Source organism: Staurois parvus, unplaced genomic scaffold, assembly GCF_062004578.1.
Source record: "Staurois parvus isolate SC_StPar_1 unplaced genomic scaffold, SC_StPar_1.0 ptg000025l, whole genome shotgun sequence".
NCBI classification, from domain to species: Eukaryota; Metazoa; Chordata; class Amphibia; order Anura; family Ranidae; genus Staurois; species Staurois parvus.
The window spans coordinates 7,337,373-7,358,736 of NW_028317821.1; the positions used below are offsets into that span (position 1 = coordinate 7,337,373).

The following is a 21,364-nucleotide window of genomic DNA, read 5'->3' on the forward strand; positions in this document are numbered from 1 at the left end:
TAGGGAAAGCATTAATTGAAATTTGTCATGTATCTGATGTTTTCTTCTGTCTTGTCTAGCACAAAGCCTGGTTGTCCTAGGTGCACAAGTTTAGGAAGGGGTTTACCCTGCCAATCATAGGGATTTGGCTGCTACAGTTATGGGGCAAGGATAGTTTGTGTATTTCTGTTTGTGTAACAGTGAAAAGTTTGCTACATTTAATAAATATGTTTATTCTTATGCTTTTCAGAGGGAAAACGTACAGAGAGCGCTGCAATTCCACCGCCACCAGCAGTTGTAGAAGGTCTGTGAACTATTGTGTTTTATTTTACACTGTTTTAATTTTCATACTGCACTCAGGGTAATATAATTTTAAATATGTAATAATGTTATTGTTGGATAAGTAATGTAATAGTTTTAAATTAATTGTTCACTTGAAGTAAAATGCAGGCATGCCTAGAGCAGTAGTGCCAGCATAAAGACATCAGTTTGGCAAAACAAACCTGACAAAACAATGCTTGAACAAATTTCTTTTAATAAGCCCCTGACCTCAACTACAAATTCATCTCATTTGCAGTTATATCATCCCATGGCAGCTGCTTGCATGGCACTGTTGTCAAAATCATCAGTGAGTTAAAGTAGCCAATGACAAAATGGAGGAGATTAGAGTTCTATAATTTAGTGAAGCAACTTTAGAAAGCCTAAAATGAAGTCAAAGAAATAATGTTTATTCAGATAGCTGCACTAATAACCTCTGTTTCTATACTTTTCACCTCTACTCTTTCAGCAGATGCTCAATGTCTACAAATGACTGCACAGTCTAATAGGCAGTAGAGTTTTGACCTGTGATGAAGGGTGTGGTTATCATTTATTTACTGCAATGTATGTCAGCATAGGCATTTCCAAAAGAAAATCATTTAGAAATTGTAATATAATAGAAATTTTTCTTGGAAACTTTGTAGAAGCCCAAAATAGAAACCTGCTAATGTTATGAAATTACACATTTCCTCAGTAGCTTCTGCATGGTTCTGCCACACCGTGGGCCAAAGTGTAGGAATCTTTACAATCTCCTTGCTCCTCTTGGCAACCTCCACCAAGCTCTCTTATATGATGGCATGGCACAAATGGAGTTATTGTTTCCCTTTATTAAAGCCAATTTCAAGGTGTTTGACAATGACATTCCATTGTCATATCTGAAATAACGTATTGTTACAACATTCTGTTGTCAGACTTAAAATAGCAAATATTCTTGGTTGCTGTATCAAACTTTATTACAGAAAAACAACAGAAAAACAATTTAAAGGAAAAAAATATAACATGAGGTGGTAGACAACTATAAGGAGAAAATAAGGTGTGAACTTTAAGCAATTGCAGTCCCTGGCAATTAATATCTACATTTTACTGCACATGCATCTAGCTATGCAATCAAGCTATAGGCACACAAAAGCTATAGAAACATCTTTAGATAAACCATATGGAGGTAATTTACTATGTTGTAAGATGTGTATACTGTATTTTATTTATGACAAAAAAAATAAATTTTTTACAAATGCAATAAATTGCAGTAAATATTGATTCCTCTAGCAAATCATTACCTGTCAGAGCAACATTAATTGTTAAAGGTTATTTTATGTATTTAGAAGTATTAGGAAATCAAGAAGCTGCTAATATTGAACCTTATCCTGAAAAGTAAAAAATGGTTTATTCCTTTCTGTAGACATTGGGGTTGATTTACTAAGGGTAAATTGACTGTGCACTTTGCAAGTGCAGTTGCACCCATTTTCCCCAGAGCTTAGTGAATGTGGTAAAGTTCTGTTGTTTTCCATCATCCAATCATGTGCAAGCAAAAATGTTTTTCTTATTTTCTATATTTTTTATCTTTATTATTGTTATTTTCTATATTATTATCTTTGCACCTGATTCTTTACAAAGTGAAACTTCATCACATTCACTAAGCTCTGGAGCTCTGGTCAATGCAACTGCTCTTGCAAACTGCACATTCTCTTTGTCTTTAGTAAATCAACCCCAATATCTTCTGATGAATGTAGCCAAGGCTCATTCTACATGTGTTTATAGAAATATTTAGGTGTACAGCTGTAGTGAAATTATATGGAGCTGCTCAAAAAGAGATTGCACTGGTAGTCACTTAGTACATTTGTAAAAGCAACATTATGACAGATACTTAGAACTTTGCTGTGACCTCTCTTTTTATTTATTCTAAAGTAATAAAATTACAGCTTGAATCAACATTAAAGTATCAGCTATAATACTCAAAAATAAGGGTTAAATCTACACTTGATCCTGCTTGATCTTGTTTTGAGAATGCAAAATCCACTCATGACCCTCAATTTGATTTCACTGTATCCTATAAATGTACCAAGTAGCAATTAGACACATGGGGATGATTTACTAAAACTGGAGAGTGAAAAATCTGGTGCAGCTCTGCATAGTAGCCAATCAGCTTTTAACTTCAGCTTGTCCAATTAAGCATTGACAAAAAAAAACTGGAATTGGATTTCTATGCAGAGCTGCAACACATTTTGCACTCTCCAGGTTTATTAAATCAATCCCATGGTCTAATATTATTAGTGGTGTACCCCATGGTTCAATGTCCGGACCCTTACTTGTTAACCTATTTATAATTGATATCAAGTTTAGGATTAAAAGTACCATGTCTGTATTTGCAGAAGACACCAAGCTACTGTATGTAGTGGAATAATGTCCTTATATGTCCTTATAGGATGTCTCTAACTTACAAGCAGACCTGAATGAACTGTTTAATGTAAGAGACCATCTGGAATATGTAGTTCAGTTTTGGGCACCAGTTCAAAAAAAGGATATTGGAGAACTGGAGCAAGTATAAAGAAGGGCAAGTAACTGATAATAGGCGCTGGGAAGCTCAACTATGAGAAAAGATTGACTGAACTTGTTCTCTCTTGAGAAGAGGTAATTAGGGGATATATGAATAAATATATAAATGGTCCATACAGTGAACTTGGTGAGGAGTTATTCACTTTAAGGTCATTACAAAGGACAATGGGGCATTCTTAACCATTTTAGTGTAGATAGATAGATAGATAGATAGATAGATAATACATTGATGATAGATAGATAGATAGATAGATAGATAGATAGATAGATAGATAGATAGATAGATAGATAGATAGACTATATTGCCAATAGCTTTGGAATGCCTGCCATGAACTTTAATGGCATCCCAGTCTTAGTCCGTAGGATTCAATAATGAGTTGGCCCACCCTTTGCAGCTATAACAGCTTCAACTCTTCTGGGAAGTCTGTCCACAAGGTTTAGGAGTGTGTCTATGGGAATGTTTGACCATTCTTGCAGAACGTATTTGTGAAGTCAGGCACTGATGTCGGCCTGGCTTGCAGTCTCCGCTCTAATTCGATCCAAAGGTGTTCTATTGGGTTGAAGCCAGGACTCTGTGCAGGCCAGTCAAGTTCCTCGACCCCAAACTCACTCATCCATGTCTTTATGGGCCTTGCTTTGTACACTGGTGCGCAGTCTTGTTGGAACAGGAAGGGGCCATCCCAAACTGTTTTCACAAAGTTGGGAGCATGAAATTGTCCTGAATATCTTGGTATGCTGACACCTTAAGAGTTCCCTTCACTGGAACTAAGGGGCAAAGCCCAACCCTTGAAAAACAGCCCCGCACCATAATCCTCCCTCCACCAAAATTTACACTTCGCACAATGCAGTCAGGCAAGTACCGTTCACCTGGCAACTGCCAAACTTATACACGTCTATCAGATTGCCAGACAGAAAAGCATGATTAGTCACTCCAGAGAACACGTCTCCACTGCTTTAGAGTCCAGTGGCAGTGTGCTTTACGCCACTGCATCCAACGCTTTGCATTGCACTTGGTGATGTAAAAATTGGATGCAGCTGCTCGGCCATGGAAACCCATTTCATGAAGTTCTCTACACACTGTTGTGCTAATCTGAAGGCCACATGAAGTTTGGAGGTCTTTAGATATTGACTCTGCAGACAGTTGCTGACTTCTGCACACAGTGCGCTTCAGCATGCGCTGACCCCACTCTGTCATTTTACTTGACCTACCACTTCGAGTTGCTGTTGTTCCCAGTTGCTTCCACTTTATTATAATACCACTAAGAGTTGACTGTGGAATATTTAGTAGCAAAGAAATTTCAAAGATGGACTTATTGCACAGATGACAACCTATTACAGTACTATACTTGAATTCACTGAGCTCCTGAGAGCGACCCATTCTTTTACAAATGTTTGTAGAAGCAGTCTGCATGCCTAGGTGCTTGATTTTATATACCTGATGGCCATAGAGGTGTTCGGAACACCTGAATCCAATAATTTGGAGGGATGTCCCAATACTTTTGGCAATATAGTATAGATAGATACAGAGAGAGAGAGAGATCTCATGCTGCATCACTGAGGGGTCTTTTTGATGGGAAGTGAATGAGTCTAGGCAGCCATGATGTGAGGCATAGGCTCGTCATACGTTGAAGCAGGAGAACCTGAAGTCCATCATATTATAAACTTTAAAGTGCTGGAGGCGAACCTTTCTCTTAGTGAGGGATAGTCTTCTGGAGACAAACAGGATAGAAATGTAATCTTGTAGGAGACTAACTGAGCATTGATGTCACTGTGAGCACGCAAGCACTAGAAGTTCTGGAAGGCGTTTACTCTCTTAAGTCTTGTATTAAGCCACAGTGTTGGAAATGCATCCTCATTAAAAACAAGATTGTTTGCCAACAAGTTTTGTTGAAGTAAAGCTGTTAAAATGCAGTTTGAACCTGACTGGACATTCTAGCCTTTATTTACTAAAGCTGGAGTGTGCAAAATTAGGCTCACTTCTGCATAGAAACCAACCAGCTTCTAACCTCAGCCTGTTCAATTATGCTTTGGCAATAAAACCTGGAAGCTAATTGGTTTCTTTGCAGAAGTGAGCCTGATTTTGCACTCTCCAGCTTTGGTAATTAAATCCCTCTGTGTCTATATTTTGCTGGGATGTACAGAGAGAGTGTACGCACAGTAGAGAAGGTATTTGGGACCATTGCAGAGTCTGTGCAGAAAGCGCTGGAATATCTGGTGTCCATCCCAGGGGCAGACTGACAAATCATGGGGCCCCCGGGCAATAGGGGATCATGGGGCCCCTGTGTGTTCGCCCACACTCAAACCACACTCAGAAAAGCCTATGAAAAGTACCAGGGGCATCACATGGGGCCCCCTACTGACTCCGGGCCCACGGGCAGTGCCCGAGTTCCCAAATGGTCAGTCCGACCCTGGTCCATCCCATTCTCTCTATGAGGTAATTTGAGTGCTGAGCATCCCCTATGATTAAGCCCTGTTGGGTGGGCTGACACAGCATTGACTGAGTCTTTTACATGTACACATCCATCCTAGCATTAACTAAGGCGAGCGGTGGTTTCAAGCAAAATTGAGTGCTGAGCATGGTATTTGCTGCCTAGGCTACTGCTGGTTTAGAGGGAAAGTACTGTGGAAGCCCCTTGGCATTGTGTTTATGAGGGAACCAGGGAAACCACTGAGAGGCTGTTCTGAGGGAGTGGAATTGAGCTCACCTTTGGAGCTGGGGTCTGTATGTTTAGAAGTGGACCTTGGGCCTTTTACAACAGTGTAGACTCTTTGGCCACCAATGTGGAGTTGCAATATCCCAGCCATGAAGGGGAGCTGGCCTTTTACTCTAGTAACAAACAAGTTATTCACTCCCCTATTTTCTGGTGCTTGGCAATCGGTTGATCGAGTGTTGTCACAAGAAAGTAGGGATCTTAGCCCATTGGAGGTTACAGAGGGCTGACTCTCTCTTGTGCTTGGTGGCCAAACAGTGGATTGGAAAAGAGAAGTTATGCTATGTACATGCAGCTGGTTGTGCTTTTATTAAAATTACCCTATTGCTTTGCCCTACATAGGAAAAATACAGGTTCGCTTTGAATTGGTACAATAGCCATACATTTGAGGGATAGTTGCTCTCATTGAATTGTACTCTCTCCCTTTCAAAGCAAAAATGTCAGCCCTGTGGCAGGCTGTGAGGCATGGGGGTTGACCGGAATCTTGCATCAGCTGATGGCTTGTAACTGACATTGTGTTTGGGTTGCTGGAGATGGGTTAAATTGTTAATTAGCCAAGACTTTAATTCTCTTGGCAGAGCTTTTGTATTAATTGTTGATAATTTTGTTAGTATCTGTTATCAGCACAGCACAGGTAGAAGATTCTGGGGCCTTATATCCTGATACATCTGCTCTAGCAGGGAGAAAATGCAAATAAATAATGAAGAAATGTAAGCAATCCCTGAGAGGAAAGGCTTTAATATTACAGCAATTTAAGGGTGAAGATACAAATTATTATAGGTGACAGGTAAAATGTGAACCAGACCATTGTTTTGGTTAATGAAGAACAGTTGATTTGGAAGAGAGACTCTTCTTACAAAGCAAATCTAACAGAATCCAGTCGACCCCTGGTGTGTCATGGGAAACTACTATAATTTCTGTTTGTTTAAGCTACCAGTATCCAAACACACTTCTGTGAACAGCATTGTTGGATAATTGGTATCTTAGTAAAACTCAGAGAGAATCATTGGTAATGATTTTACATGTAACGACCGTTAGATTGACTGCAACTGGAGGCAAAAAAAAAAGTTTAGCATCACATGTCTGTTCCTGTCATGTGAAGCAACCCTAATAATCCTATCTGGGAAATGGCAAGCACATGAAAGCATTTCTGCTCACATGATCCAAGTAACAGTTGTCTCATGCCATGGGAGTATCTTTTAATTAATCAATTTTAGTGCCTTGTTTGATGAGTCAGAGGGCTATGATCCAAATGCCATGTATCTAAAAAAGACAACTTCAATTTGCATACACACACACAATAAATTATACTCTCCATGGTGTCCAAGACTAGCACAGGTTTATGTGTAGTGGGAATGCAGCTGCCTTGGATTTCTGTAAAGCCTTTAACACAGTGACACTTGAAAGACTGCCACATACACTGGGAAGTCAGGAATGTGTGACTGATTGGCTAAGATGCAACAGCCGTGGTAAGTCTTAGCATCACAGTAACATCGAGAACCAGAACTGTGAGGCTGACATAAGCCAAATGTGTCACTGCTGCAGTGTTTGGATTCAGCAAACTTTTCCCAGTGTGTCTGGGAGAGACTGCATTCCCTCTTCACATCATTCTGTGTTGGGCATCCTACCATTCTGAAAACTACAGAGAAGTTGCTCAGAACACATTGATCTGAACCTGTAATTTGCTATAAGCACATATTCAAGGTCATTCAAAAATAAAGATACCAGCAGTCAAAGGGTTTTAGCAAGCAGTCCAAAGTGTCTTTTGAACAAATGTAAAGCCCAATTCCAGAATATTAGCAATTGCTGTTTATATCTTGGGGTCCTTCTTCAGGTGTCCACATCACTGTGCTCATGATGTGAACACCTCCTCTTGGTGGAGGCAACATTTCCTCTCTAATAGGCTCCAGAGGCAGGAGGCCATGGGGAGATCAGTGCCTAAGAAGATAACGAGCAGGGGGAAATGTCTGGTGCTCAGAAGAAAGAGCTTGGCAATGCAGGATGGCTTAGGAAGAGGTATTTGAAATGAAGACTGAGGAGCAATTGATGCCCAATATTCTATTTAATTTCATTTTCTTTCTAGAGTTGGGCTTTAAGGTGTTACTAAACCCACAACAGTAAAATCAGTCTGTATATGCAGTAAAGCATGCTTCCGTGCAGGGGCGGACTGACAACTCATGGGGCCCCCAGGCAATAGGGGATCATGGGGCCCCTGTGTCCTTGCCCAAACTCAAAAAAGCCTATGAAAAAAGTACCAGGGGCATCTCATGGGGCCCCCTACTGACCCCGGGCCCTCAGGCAGTGCCCGAGTTTCCAAATGGTCAGTCCGCCCCTGCTTCCATGCTTTCATACTCACTGTGGAACCTAAATGGCTAATCCTCTGCACAGGGGCGGACTGACAACTCATGGGGTCCCCGGGCAATAGGGGATCATGGGGCCCCTGTGTCCTCATCCACACCTAAAAAGCCTATGAAACAGCCAATGAAAGGTACCAGGGGCATCTCATGGGGCCCCCTACTGACTCTGGGCCCTCAAGCAGTGCCCGAGTGCTCGAATGGTCAGTCCGCCCCTGCCTCTGCATTGTGTAAAAAGGCTGTTTGATCCTTTCTTCTCTGCCCCTCCTCTTGTTGAAATAGCCACCTGATACTGACTGAACCCGTGGTCACATGCACATACTCAGTTTAGTTTGTATTGCTAGAGACGTTTTTTTCTTGGGAGGGTGCTTGTGATCAGCACAGGGCCAATCAGCACTGTCCAGATAGAGGGTTAGAGGTTTCATCCTCCTAGAGCAAAAAGAAAACTCCTCCTACAAGGTTTAACCAGTGCTCTGCTGAAGTCACAAGACGGCTCTAACTGCTGATGAGAAAAGGTATTTAGCAGTTTATATTTACTAAAATAATTGTATTTCCACGTTGTGTGTACTGTGGGAGACCAGATATAGTAAATGCAGTGGGCCTGGGTTTAGTAACACTTTAAGTGCCAAATTTCATATATGACTGGAAATTGACCTTTGTTTTATAAAGTGCTGTTACATTTATGATGCTAAAGCTGTAGGGATTTTTTTGGTTAAACTTCAGCTTTAAGCTCCCATTCATATTTAAGAGCTTTTCAGCTTGTTTCCCTTCACCTGACTATGCCCAGCATGCAAAATCTCATTCTTTCTAATTGTCTCTGTTCACACTTGTATGCTTAGTCACCCTATGCTTTATATCCTACAATCAAAAAAGTATGTCTCTTTTTCTTGTGCATATTCAGGTGTGTTAAACACTCAACACGCGTATTTGGGTGTGTTTTTGTGCTTAAGAAACAATTGAGTACTGTCCATGATACTTTTTTTATTTGCACACAATTTTCAGGACAAGCTTTTGGGGTATGTCCCCTTCTTCAAGATCCAAGCCGTTTTACTTCATAAAGTTTTAGCAGAATGTTAAAAGAAACAATCTCTGAGGGGGGGAAACAGAAAAAAAAAACACACACAAACAAATGTACACAGAAATGGTTATAAAACTAGGATTAGACTAGAGGCTAATCTAGACTAGACTTGTGGAGGCTGTAAAACTGTTGGATAAGCGAGGAATCCCATGTCCATCAAATATAAATATAATTCTTAGTTCAAAAGTTTTCCTTTCCTGGATAGTTTTGAAATTTCTTTTGAGAACTAAGATATTGAGGCAGTGGTGTATTTAGGTTTTTTGCTGCCCTAGGCAACAAAAAAACTGGATGACACCCCCGAGCCAGTATCTGCCACCCACCCGAGCCGTTGCCGCACCCACCCCTGCTATAGAGAGATAGACTGACCTTCACAGCTCCGGACATTTCATTGCCCTCCCCTCTCTACATGGCAAATGTCAGGAAGTACCAATTTTTGGATGCGTGCACCCCCCCCCCCAAAATTGCACAATTGCAAAATTGCACTTGCCTTTGTTCCCTACCCAGCACACACAGTCTACTCTCTCTCATAACTCAACATTCTGTGATAGGGAAAGTGAGCTGACTGCATATGCTCAGCTACTCATTTCTGTGCCCTTCCAATTCCATCCTGCAGATCCCCAGCAGCACCACCTCCAGCCAGCATCATCTCCCTCCCCTGGCAGGGCTCCCTCTCTCCTCCACAGACAGCACCCATCCCTCTGCTCCATTCTCCCCGAATCGCCATACAGACAATGGACAGAGTCGAGCTAAGGCAGCACTCACAGATCAGCGGAGGCTCCTCCTCTCTTCCGACTCGTGTGTGTCCTGCAGATCCGGCTGCTCAGTGATCCCAATTCTTGGGGGTGGGGCTGGATAAAAGAGAGGAGGGGAGGGGTTAGCTAATGCTAACGTCAAATGGGCAGAGCGAGTCTAGCTGGGCTAAGCAGCCCACACATCGCGGCACGGCATCTGCAAGTGATTCAGTCTGGGGAGTAGGACACTGGACACCTTCTCCCACCGTCCTCCAGCAGGCTATCACGGATCGGATCCATTCCCATGCAGGTGGCGGAGACATGCAAGCCTAGATAGCAGCTGTACTCTCTGATCACTGCTGACAAGGGGGGTGCCGGTGCCGCCCCCCTGAAAAATGCCGCCCTAGGCAAATGCTTAGTTTGCCTCGTGGCAAATACGCCCCTGTATTGAGGTCTTCCATAGTGTGATCCGGTTGTGCGAAATGGTGTCCCACAGGTGTGCAGAAGTCAACTTCTTTATGTTCCTTGATGGTATGTCTGTGCAAATTCATCCTTGTTTGCAACTTCTGTCCTGTTTCACCAACATAAGATCCTTTGCTACATTTTCTGCACTGGATAAGATACACAACATTACAGGAGGTGCAGCTGTATGATCCGGTGCTATTAAGGATCCCTTTTGAGTGTCTGACACTTTTTGATGGATTAATTTGGTTGCACAGTTTACAGCGTTTCTTATTGCAGGGTTTGCTTCCATTATTTGTGACATCATAATCAGAAGGAAGTTTCCTACTGATTAGTTTATTTCTGAGGTTGGGGGACTGTCTGAAGGCCAGTATTGGGGGTTGCTGGAATATTTCTTTCAGAGTTCCATCCTCTGTTATGATGGGTTGTAAATCTTTGATTATTTTTCTTATTCCTTCTAGTGCTGGGTTGTATGTGGTTACTAGAGGTACACAGTTGTTTGTTTTTTTTCTCTTTGCACTGAAGCAGATTTTCTCTTCGGATTCTCAAGGCTGTGTTTATGCCAGTGTTGATAGTTTTGTCCTTGTAACCTGATGTCATTTTTGTGCTTAAAAAATTCCTTGCTTCCTTTAGAACTGCTTTCCTTACCTTACCCAGCCCAGGAAAAAAACACCTGAAGTTTAATTTATGTGCACAACCACTTATAGAAAGCTCTTAAGTTGCTCATAAAGCACCTGTAAAATGCTAGAAAAAAAACACTTGAAAATTACTCGGAATATGTCATTGGGTGAAAAGAGTTGACCAATGGCCTGTGTCTTCAGTCTTTCAGCTTGTATCCATGGCATCAGTTTGACATCCATTTGAGACACTTCTCAGTTCTTTCAGAATTCACTGATGTGCATTTAAGCTACAGTTGACATCCTTCTTACCTGCGTTTGACCTGCTTCAAGAGCGTGTTGCATTCCCATAGACATGAATAGAAATGCAAAATCTGCTTGAAGCGAACAAAAGCCCATCAACACTTGCCCTAATACATGTCATCATTTGGCGCTCTCTTTATACTCCAAAGGCACAAGGCCAGGAAGTGTTAGGCCTCTTACACACAGGGTGGGTCTCCGCTGATCCCCTGCTGATCAGAGCAGAGTGGGCTGATGAGCCATCCGTGTTTTCTCAGTTTTTTCAGGATGGACATGGACACAGCCCACTCTGCTCTATGGGTGGCCGGAGGTAAACGGACTCCACTGTCCGTTTATACCTGACTGCCCTCCAGTCCAATATCCTAGATGGAGGAAGACGGATTGGACCAGAGATGGGTGGGTGTAAACAGACACAAGTTCATTTACATCCGCCGGTCCTTAGGGGTGAATGGACCCTCCAGTCATGTCCACCTAAAAAATTGACAGGCGGACCTGATCAGACCTTTTGTGTGCAAGGGGCCTTAGAGAGTAAGTCTGGTATTTTTTACCTTCTTTTAACAGACAATTCTATCCAGCAAACGTGGCAGTGGCATTTACAAGGCTGCTTTCCAGGGGTGGCTCCATTGCTCTCCCATAGCTTGGAACTACCCTATGACAAAATATGTATTACTGGCTGGATCACCAGGTGAAAGTAAAGAAAACAAAAAGCCTGAGGCTAGGTTCACACTGATGCAGTGTGATTTTGATACATTTTTCAGTGTGATTTTCAAGTGAAGTTGCAGTGCGACTTGATGCAATTCTGTTGTGATTTTGACGCAATTTTGCCACGAATTGGATACAGCTGTGATTTCTGTGCTAGGGAAGAAAACCTTCTAGAATCATGTGACAATAGGACAGATAAATGATGTGAAAGCATTTCCATTGAAGTCTATGGACCACTGAATCGCACTGCATCACACCAAAGAAGCACAGGACCCTTTCCCAAAATCAGATTACAAGTATGCTGCATTGATGTGAACAGGCTCCATAGGAACCAATGTTATTTCCCTTATCATGCGATTCAGTGCGATCCAATTTTTATTCGACAAACATTTAAATATTGGTAAGCTGCAATATATTACATTTTTGTTTTTGAGTTCAGTACTGCTTTCACCCTAAAAATTGGATACCGACTGTCACAGAACAGACAGCTTTCCCTGGTATATATATATCTCTCACACCCCAGCGCACAGGAATACCTTTCAATATTAATAGAGGTAAAAATGTGCTGCTGTGCACGGGTGCAATACAACAATTGATAATAAAATATATAACAGCGCAAATCAACCTCCTCACCATATAAACAAAATTATTATCAAAACAATTGGTCATAAATTAAATGGTGAATGGTGGAAGCACAATTCTTTGGGAGAATATTATTGTGAATCTATTTTATGGGAAGAAAGAACTTTTATATTTTTTCTGCACGGAATTTATAAATATTTTTTTGGACACTATTATTATTAATATTTAATTTATCACCAATTTTTTTCATAATAATTTTGTTTATATGGTGAGGAGGTTGATTTGCGCTGTTATATATTTTATTAGCTTTCCCTGTTACAATCAAATTCTATGAGAAACAAAAAACTCAATGGAGAGCAAGGGAAAGTATATATAGAGTCCATTGCTCAGTTGCTGAGTGCCTCTCTGCAGCCTCTTTAAAAGTATCAGGGAAAGGGTACTAATATTAGAATAATATATTATTTCATTTCGCCAATTATTATTACTGTAACAAGCTCAATTACACAATTTTGGATTCATTATGAGCCCCATACATGTAGAAAAACAGATCCACGGCAGGGAAGACTTAGCAGGAAAAAATAAACAGTGACTAAAAAGATTTTTTTGCTTTATCATATATGAAGTGTATTTAGATGATTTTATATTATTCTCCTAGATTGTAAGCTCTAACAAGCAGAGTCCTCTTTTTCCTCTTGTATCAAATTGTATTGTAACTGTAATGTCTAGTTTCATTTTGTAAAGCGCTGCGCAAACTGTTGGCGCTATATAAATCCTAGATAATAATAATAATTCTGTGATTTGTATCTAACTAGAAATATTACAACTGATCTATCTATCTATCTATCTATCTATCTATCTATCTATCTATCTATCTATCTATCTATCTATCTATCTATATATCTATCTATCTATGTATCTATCTATCTATCTATCTATCTATCTATCTATCTATCTATCTATCTATCTATCTATCTATCTATCTATCTATCTATCTATCTATCTATCTATCTATCTATCTGTTTGTCTATCTATCTATCTATCTATCTATCTATCTATCTATCTATCTATCTATCTATCTATTCACATTCCATTTGATACTATAGGAGACCTTTTTTTTTTGCTGTCTGCTTGTACATCTTGATTGTACATATCACCTTTACCCCTGCCTGAAAAATTATCCTCCGTCTATTTGAAGCTCACTTAGACACTACAGACTAAAATCTTCTCTGTCTGCAGAGGTGGAGACAGATGTCAGTCACCACTTAAAGATGAGAATTAGTTTACAAGATTTTTAATTGGGGTGTGCACTGCTTTGAGCATTCATATGTCATCCAAGAGCAATACTTATGTACAAACAACATATTATTATATGAAACAACGCACAATGTACAATGCACCATTTAACATCTTTGTGTTCTTTATGTTTTTGTTTTTTTGTCACAAATACTGCCAACTTGCTTTGTTAAGAAATGGATCAGTGCCTTCAGCTGGCCAATGTTGCTTCTCTTGTAGACTTCCTGAAACTTTTTATATGCCATTATGTGCAAGATTTCATGTGATAGACACCCAAGGTGTAATCAGAAATGGTCTCCTGAAACCTGATAAAGTATGATTATTGGCCAAGCATATCATTCACTTTTCCATGTCCAAAAGATTAAGTCAGTAAGCATTCTTGCAATTTTCTGTTTATGGTAACACAGAATATCAATGAACCCTGATCTCTTCCATACACCATATCAGCACCCTGATAACCGCCATACACCATACCAGCGCCCTGATCACCACCATACTCCACACCAGCACCCTGATCACTGCCATACACCATACCAGCGTCCTGATCACCGCTATACCCCATACCATCATACTGATCACTGCCATACCCCATATCAGTATCCTGATCACTGCCATGCCACATACCAGCAACCTGATCACCCCCATATGTCATACTATCATCCTGATCACCACCATACCCCATACCAGCGTTCTGATCACTGCCGTACCCCATACCAGCATTTTGATCACTGCCATACCCTATACCAGCATCCTGATCACAGCCATACCAGCATCCTTATCACCCCCATACCCCATAACAGCGACCTGGCTACTGCCATACCAGTGTCATGATCACTGCCATATCTCATGCTAATGTCCTGATCACCGCCATACCCCATACCAGCGTCCTGATCACTGTCATATGCCATACCAGCATCCAGAATTTTAGGATCTCATCTGATCAATTTTCAAATATATATCCCATAGTTTGTAGACTTTATAGCTTTCACACAAACTAAATAATATAAACTGTTTTGGGTTATTGTTACCCCAAAAAGGTAGCAGAATATATTTTGACCTAAATTTATGAAGAAAAATTATCTATTTGCAAAATTTTATAACAAAAACTAAGCAAAAAATGATTTTTTTTCAAAATGTTTGGTATTTTCTTAATTTATATAGCAAAAAATAAAAAACCCAGTGGTGATCAAATTCCACCAAAAGAAAGCTCTATCTGTCTCAAAAACATTTCATATGGGTACAGTGTTGCATGACTGAGTAATTGTCGCTCAAAGTGTGATAGTGCTAAAAGCTGAAAATTGGCCTGGACTGGAAGGATTGAAAGTTTCCAGACTTGAAGTGGTTGATGGTAAATGGTATCATCAGCAGTTACTTTCCCTCGAAGCCAGGACTACTTAATCAGTTAGTGACCCGTCCATGGGTGACAGCTGTGATAGTGACCCTTCCAAATTTCTCAATATTTGATAACATTCACCTGTGTTGTATATACTACACTAATCCATATACTATATACAAATAACCAGTCAAATTTCAATTGAAAACAGATATATAGTGATTATGGGGTGATCTTATTTCTTCATGTTCTATTATACAATGTTTCCTGTTTTCAAGTGTATGGTATTATTTGGAGAAAGGTTACTGGTTAAACATAAATACCTAATCTGTTCCCTAGCAGAGGAAAACCTAAAAGCTAATGGTGATGTTCCAGAAAAGGTGCCAGGTGAGTGTAGACTGGATGTTCTGTGTTTAAAGAATAGTGCTTGCCTTTTGTCAATTAGACCTTGTAGTCATGTAGCAGTGTATAGTAGTTATCTAGTTTGCATTTAGCATACTTATTATTTGTATGCATGTCTCAAAACAATAGAAGCATTCTGAGCAACAGAGACAAATACATATATAATATAGTAATGTAAAGTGCCTTGTATCAATACCCTTAAAGGGTCAATCCACCCAACAGTTACATTTTAAAGATAAATGTTTTGGATGCTGCAGCAGTGAGATCTCCCTGTCATAATTGTGACTTTACCTAGGAGTTTTGTATGTTTCCACCCATCTTTGTATATTCCAACTGCTTCCGTTGCATTCACTATATCATAAAATAAACAAAAAATGCAACTGGGAGAGTGGGACCCATAATATTAGCCACAGTAGGTATGCAGACCAAGAAAGAGATAAGAAACTGTCAGCTGGTTTATCTGCACTTATCCAAGCAAAAACTGAAATATGGGTTGATTGATTCTTTAAATTCAACAGTAAAATGTTACAGCATGCCAAAGATCTGCATGAAGTTACAGATGGAGCTCTTGCTTTTCCAAAACTGCCGTGTGTGTATGGGACATGTGTTGATAATCGAATTGCTAAATGGGCAACTTCTCAGCTTGTTTCTGTATGCAGAATAGTTAAATTAAAGAGCAGGCCCAAGCATGGTTTCATGTCTTATTGGTCGTTCTACATTTTCTACTTGTTTTGCCTATTTGGAAGGATATGCCAGGCTCACATTATAACGGAGCTTTATATTCACTTAGCAATTATATTACCAATATTGTACTGAATGTTGTAAATACAGTAATGTTCAGGGGCGGACTGACAACTCATGGGGCCCCGGGCAATAGGCATTCATGGGGCCCCTGTGTCCTTGCCCAAACTCAAAAAAGCCTATGAAAAAGGTACCAGGGGCATCTCATGGGGCCCCCTACTGACCCCGGGGACCATTTCCAAAAGGTCAGTCTGCCCCTGGTAATGTTCCTACATAAAGCGTCATTAAACCCTTATTATGTTATTGTTTCTAAAACTATTTGCTCAAGCCTTCATTGCCATATTCTGTGCTAGTAAATACTTGTTTGATGCTGTCATTTCCCAGGACATCTTTATTTAGACTATTGCTGCTAATCCTCTGTATTCTGCATTGCCACTCTCAGTGCCCATGCTCTTCTTGCACTTTTCCTCCATGAGGGTGCTGTTCACTACCTATTTCTCCTCTAGACGTCACCCTTTGTAACACTTTTCATTGGGTTGTGGGATGTCTACAGTAGATTGATTGACAGCAGCTCCTTCTCCCCAGCTTGCTGGTCCATGTGATAATCTCTAGCAGATTTCAAGGCGACTCCAGCAGGGTTATTGACAGCAGATTCTTCTTCCCTGAGAAGTGTCAATCTGCAGAAACTCCATCTCTAGCATTGTAAACATGAGACAATTACTTCTGTGCAGCCCAGTACTCGGTCAGTTTTTCCTCCGAAACCTGGAAAATATATAACCAGCATGGGAATCTTTCCCATTTAATACTGTGCAGCAACAGTTCTGAAGAACAGAGTCTTTTCTCCCATACCAGAAGGGCAGCAGTCCAAAACCAAAGAGGGTTTACCTCCAGTATCCATTATTGGACACAACTGACTGGAGGGGCACCACCCACCTATGACCAGTGACTGATCCAGTCAGTACAGAGCAGTCTTCAGCATAAACTGTCAGAGCAAGGGAACCTTTTGCAGTGAAATTTGCAGGTAGCATCACAGGTTGTTTGCTAATAGTGATGGGCCGAACGCTCTCCTTTTCAGTTGGTGGTTGAACATTTGAACCTGTCAGTAATCCGGATATGACCAGAGATGTGTGGACTGACACAGGGAATATCAGGCTTCAGGAGTGATATAGATAATATAATTTATTGTGAGATGCACAAGTATACAAAACGCACAGTACAAACAAAAACCAAATAACCAAAACCTTCACCCAATATATACAAGTGCAGAAATACAAGCGTAGTCAGGGCTAGCCGGGGTCATACACAGGAGATCAAGCATGGGTGCAGGGAGGAAGACAGGACATGGAATAAAAGCGTAGTCAGAGCTAGCCGGGGTCATACACAGGAGATCAAGCATGGGCGCAGGGAGGAAGACAGGACATGGAAAAAAAACGTAGTCAGGGCTAGCCCGGGGTCATACACAGGAGATCAAGCATGGACGCAGGGAGGAAGACAGGACACGGAATAAAAGCGTAGTCACAGGAAAGGTAGAATAGTCAGGCAGGCCAGGTCAGGATCAATCAGGCGGATCAGGTACAGAGGAGTAGGCAGGCGGATAGTCAAAGGGAGAGCCGGGTTGGTGCAGGCGGAATTCAATCGTAGTCAGAGTCAACCAGGCAGATCACAGGAGTAGGTAACAGGTAGCAGGTTCAGGGAAACAGGATAACACAGGCTCATGGGAAAACAAACACCAAGGCACTGATTGCAGGCCTGATTACTGTTTAAGTACACCTCCTGCGATCAGCTTCAGGTGACGGCTTGATTGCAGGAGGTGAGATCCTGATTCCTGGCTGCTGAAAAGCACTCGCTGGTAAGTCCCGGTACTGCAGCCCATAGAGCAGGTGAGCCACAGCACCACCAGCAGTGAGCCCTTTCTTGACAGAACCTAACAAAAGTTTGACCGTGAACAGAGGGGACAATTCACTAAGTGGTGTCTTACCGCATCTGAATTTGCGGTAAGATACCGCACAGCTACTAAAATAGCTACTAAAATACCTATTCTTTCATGTTTCAGCTGTCAGAGGAGTTCCCCACTGACAACTGAATGTGAAAAGAATTGCCGGCATCGCTCAGCAATTACACTTTTTTTTTTAAAAAGCGTGGGGTCCCCCCATCCATACCGAGCACTTCGGGTCTGGTATGGAATCTGAGGGGAACACCCATGCCAAATATGAAAAAAAAAGTCATGGGGCTCCCCTAAAAGTCATAACAGATTCTTTTACGAGCATGCAGCCTGGCATGTCAGGAAAGGGGGGGACGAGCGAGCACCCCCCTTCCTGAACCATACCAGGCCACATGCCCTCAACATGTTGGGGTGTTTGGGGCAGGGGGGCTCCCCCCAAAGCACCTTGTCTCCATGTTGATTGGGACAAGAGACTTCCCCACAACCATGACCAATGGTTGTGGAGGTCTGTGGGCAGGGGAGCTTATCGGAATCTGGAAGCCCCCTTTAACAAAGGGGGCCCCCAGATCCCGGCCCCACCATGTGAATGAGTATGGGGTACATGGTACCACTACTCATTCACAAACAAAAAAAGTAGTGTAAAAACTGTTCTTTATTAAAAACAAAAATGTAAATAAATGTCCCCCGAAGTAGATCCAACGTCAATTAACGCCGTGATGATGTGGTGCCGTGGGGTCACCCTGCCCCCTTGTGACATCATCACACGCTGTGATTGTCTAAAGCATTGCACCAGACCTGTGGTCAGGTGCATTTCTCTGGCCATTCATAATGCAATTATGTTTGACTCAAACATCATACCCAACACTATTTGCTAGCAAGTGAGGTGTGGAGCAAGGTCAAAATTATCATGCAACTATAGAACAAAAAAGCTGAAAAAAGGGAATTTTGTTATAAATGTTTAGAAAATTATATATTGATAGTTGGTTACATGGTCCTATTAGGTTCTCATATACACAGACTGGCTACCATGGTTTTCATATACTTTAATATTTTGGGAAATTACACACTTCATCAGCTTGACTTATACCATATGTTGTAAAATTAACAAAGGTACATTAGACTTGTTATATTTAATTTTTACGTATATATCTTTTTACTTTTAAGTTTATAACACGCCAGTGTAACTCACAATTTGAAGAGGTCCTGCAAATTTAAATTCTAGTCCTTGCAGCAATAGTCGCTGGCCTGATAGTACTGTTTGCAGATTCCCCTTGACATTTTCATATACTTATCTGCAGTACCATATTTATCCATTTTCATGCAACATGCTGACAGACAGGACAGAGTAGCATAGACACTTGTCTGACTGTTATGTTATGAGAGCTCTCTGCTGAAACAGGTAGCAACTTGTGCAAGTCAGCTGTGATGATGATATGGTACAGCAGAAGAGTATGATACATGAGAAAGACAGAGTTTTTTTCATTTGGGTCAAAAAACAAGGATCAAGTAACCTGAGCAAGGTCATGCATGCCTAGAGACAGGCATGCAAAAAAACATGAATATGTGAGAAAAGGGTTTTTAGCTCGTTATAGTATGGTTAATGGCTATTTTGCTTTTTGAAGGGTATCCATATAATATATATTTTTTTATTAAAAAATAAAAGCTATAAACTGAAGGGCTGTTTTGCTTTCCCTTTGCTCCATGCTTCATAGAAATACTCCAGAGCATGAGAACGCAGCTCATAACCATACTTTAGTAGATAGGCTAGAAAAAAAATGAAATGAAAACCAGTACAAGGATCTAACTGAAGTTGCTTGAACTGATAAAGTTTTTGAAAATTAGAGCAGGTATGCATTTATTCCTCAGCATTAATAAGATATTTTGGACTAGGGATTTGAGTAGAGCTACTTTGCTACTCAGATGTCAGTCACACACAGGGGTGGACTGACCATTTGGAAACTCGGGCACTGCCCGAGGGCCCGGGGTCAGTAGGGGGCCCCATGAGATGCCCCTGGTACATTTTTCATAGGCTTTTTTGAGTTTGGGCAAGGACACAGGGGCCCCATGATCCCCTATTGCCCGGGGGCCCCATGAGTTGTCAGTCCGCCCCTGGTCACACATGCTAAGCATTGAATAGCTATCTGCTTTGTGTTCAGGCCTGTGGTCGCAGAGGAAAGTCTTCCAGTACCAACTTTCTTTGTAGCCCTGAGTCCTCATGTGGCTATATCAGTTAGGTTTGCACCTCAAATCAAAAGGTTCTCAACCCTCCCTTTAAGTTTCCTGATATTTCTCAGATTATTTTATTCCTAGAAGGTTGGGGATTCAGCAAACATGGAGGGACAGAGCCTTATTTTATACTTTCTTTTTATTTGGGAATGATGTCAAGGTTGTAATCAAAAGGCTAAATAAACTGTATACTGCATATTAAAAGCTACAAAGACATATATTTTTAAATATGGAAAATAATTACTTCCTGTACAGAGCCAAACCAAAATATGAATACACAGAATGAAACGGTGAAAGGTGAGTGTAACAGCATTGTGTTGTTGCATCTATTAGTAGTTTAGTATTTGTCTCCTCATCCTTGAATGTCATAGAAGAGTAGTTTGATTTTGGTATAGTTTTTTTCTCATTGCATGTGACATACATGACAGATGCCCATTTCAAAGACTAATATTAATTAAAAGTATGAACTAAATGTAATGATCAGTTAATTATAATATGTTCCTTATTAAAAGCTGGACATGAATGTCATTTACAATTTACAAAAATAATTAGATTCCCATGCTGAAGAAAAAAAGCCTAATGGGGAGGAGGCTGAAAAGGCAAAAGGTGAGTAAAATGGAGAAAAACATTTGTTCAGAATCCCATCTGGCTGAGATCTATTCATGGAATGTATACAGTTGTACAACTCCAGTCTTCGAACACGATACAACAGGTTTTAGAGCAAAACACATTAGTCTCAATTCACAAAACCATAAATATGAGGATAAAAGACTTTATTTTAGCCATGCATCTGTAATTTCTAGATCTCATTGAATTTAGCTCAAACTAACTATCACGTTTGGGTATAAACATACCCCAGTAGTTTTGGATGAGTATATGGTTATGCTGTCTTGTTCGATCCCATGTCTCAATACAAGCCATGGTTTCCATACACTGCTCTTCTAACTGTCCTGAAATGAGGAATAATCCTCGTATTTTTTGGGATATGTGATGGAACCAGATGTGAATACCTTCCAGTCTAGGAAGGCTTTACTGTGCTG

At 40.8% G+C, this 21,364-nt stretch overlaps 1 protein-coding gene across 32 annotated transcripts in view; it reads left to right on the top strand.

Moving 5' to 3' along the window:
* MYBPC1 (myosin binding protein C1) overlaps positions 1 to 21,364 on the top strand; it is a 161,372-nt gene that overhangs the window by 30,977 nt on the left and 109,031 nt on the right. For 9 of the 32 annotated variants that reach the window (XM_089694308.1, XM_089694301.1, XM_089651797.1 and 6 more), the window contains 4 exons: positions 230 to 283; positions 15,353 to 15,400; positions 20,580 to 20,621; positions 20,877 to 20,930. In XM_089694308.1, the coding sequence (XP_089550434.1) occupies positions 230 to 283; positions 15,353 to 15,400; positions 20,580 to 20,621; positions 20,877 to 20,930 (198 nt within the window). The remainder of the gene's footprint in view (positions 1 to 229; positions 284 to 15,352; positions 15,401 to 20,579; positions 20,622 to 20,876; positions 20,931 to 21,364) is intronic. The other 23 variants (XM_089651787.1, XM_089651775.1, XM_089651786.1 and 20 more) reach the window with 8 other exon arrangements.